Raw genomic sequence first — 1257 nt, forward strand, 5'->3', positions numbered from 1 at the left:
GAGCGCGAGTGAGCGCGCCAGACAGAGCGCGAGCGCGTGAGCGAGCGCGCCAGACAGAGCGAGAGCGCGAGCGCGTGAGCGAGAGAGCGAGCGCGCCAGACAGAGCGAGAGCGAGCGCGCCAGACAGAGCGAGAGCGAGCGCGCCAGACAGAGCGAGAGCGCAAGAGCGCCAGACAGCGCGAGAGCGAGCGCGCCAGACAGAGCGAGAGCGAGCGCGCCAGACAGAGCGAGAGCGCCAGACAGAGCGAGCGCGCCAGACAGAGCGCAAGCGAGCGCGCCAGACAGCGCGAGAGCGCGAGCGAGCGCGCCAGACAGAGCGAGAGCGCGAGAGCGAGCGCGCCAGACAGAGCGAGAGCGCGAGAGCGAGCGCGCCAGACAGCGCGAGAGCGAGCGCGCCAGACAGCGCGAGAGCGCGAGAGCGCCAGACAGCGCGAGAGCGCGAGAGCGCCAGACAGAGCGAGAGCGCGAGAGCGCCAGACAGAGCGAGCGCGCCAGACAGAGCGCGAGCGAGCGCGCCAGACAGCGCGAGAGCGCGAGCGAGCGCGCCAGACAGAGCGTGAGCGTGAGCGAGCGCGCCAGACAGAGCGAGTGCGCGAGAGCGAGCGCGCCAGACAGAGCGAGAGCGCGAGAGCGAGCGCGCCAGACAGAGCGAGAGCGCGAGAGCGAGCGCGCCAGACAGTGCGAGAGCGCGAGAGCGAGCGCGCCAGACAGAGCGAGAGCGCCAGACAGAGCGCGAGAGCGAGCGCGCCAGACAGAGCGAGAGCGAGCGCGCCAGACAGAGCGAGAGCGCGAGAGCGCCAGACAGAGCGAGAGCACGAGAGCGCCAGACAGAGCGAGAGCGCGAGAGCGCCAGACAGAGCGAGAGCGCGAGAGCGCCAGACAGAGCGAGCGCGCCAGACAGAGCGCGAGCGAGCGCCAGACAGAGCGTGAGCGCGAGAGCGCCAGACAGAGCGTGAGCGCGAGAGCGCCAGACAGAGCGAGAGCGCGAGCGAGCGCGCCAGACAGAGCGAGAGCGCGAGCGAGCGCGCCAGCGAGAGCGCGAGAGCGCCAGACAGAGCGAGCGCGCCAGACAGAGCGAGAGCGCGAGAGTGAGAGCGCGAGAGCGAGCGCGCCAGACAGAGCGAGAGCGAGCGCGCCAGACAGAGCGAGAGCGAGCGCGCCAGACAGAGCGAGAGCGAGCGCGCCAGACAGAGCGAGAGCGCGAGAGCGCCAGACAGAGCGAGCGCGCGAGAGCGCCAGACAGAGCGAGCGCGCCAG

At 71.6% G+C, this 1257-nt stretch overlaps 1 protein-coding gene across 1 annotated transcript; it reads left to right on the forward strand.

Moving 5' to 3' along the window:
* Window positions 1-499: 499 nt before the first annotated feature.
* LOC122544991 (RNA-binding protein 25-like) lies at window positions 500-1088 on the forward strand (the record flags this gene model as incomplete). The annotated part of the gene is made up of 1 exon (XM_043684224.1): window positions 500-1088. A coding segment is annotated over one exon (589 nt), but the record flags the coding sequence as incomplete, so codon positions are not given.
* Between the last annotated feature and the right edge of the window lie 169 nt (window positions 1089-1257).

This window comes from Chiloscyllium plagiosum, unplaced genomic scaffold (genome assembly GCF_004010195.1).
Source record: "Chiloscyllium plagiosum isolate BGI_BamShark_2017 unplaced genomic scaffold, ASM401019v2 scaf_93697, whole genome shotgun sequence".
Lineage (NCBI taxonomy): Eukaryota > Metazoa > Chordata > Chondrichthyes > Orectolobiformes > Hemiscylliidae > Chiloscyllium > Chiloscyllium plagiosum.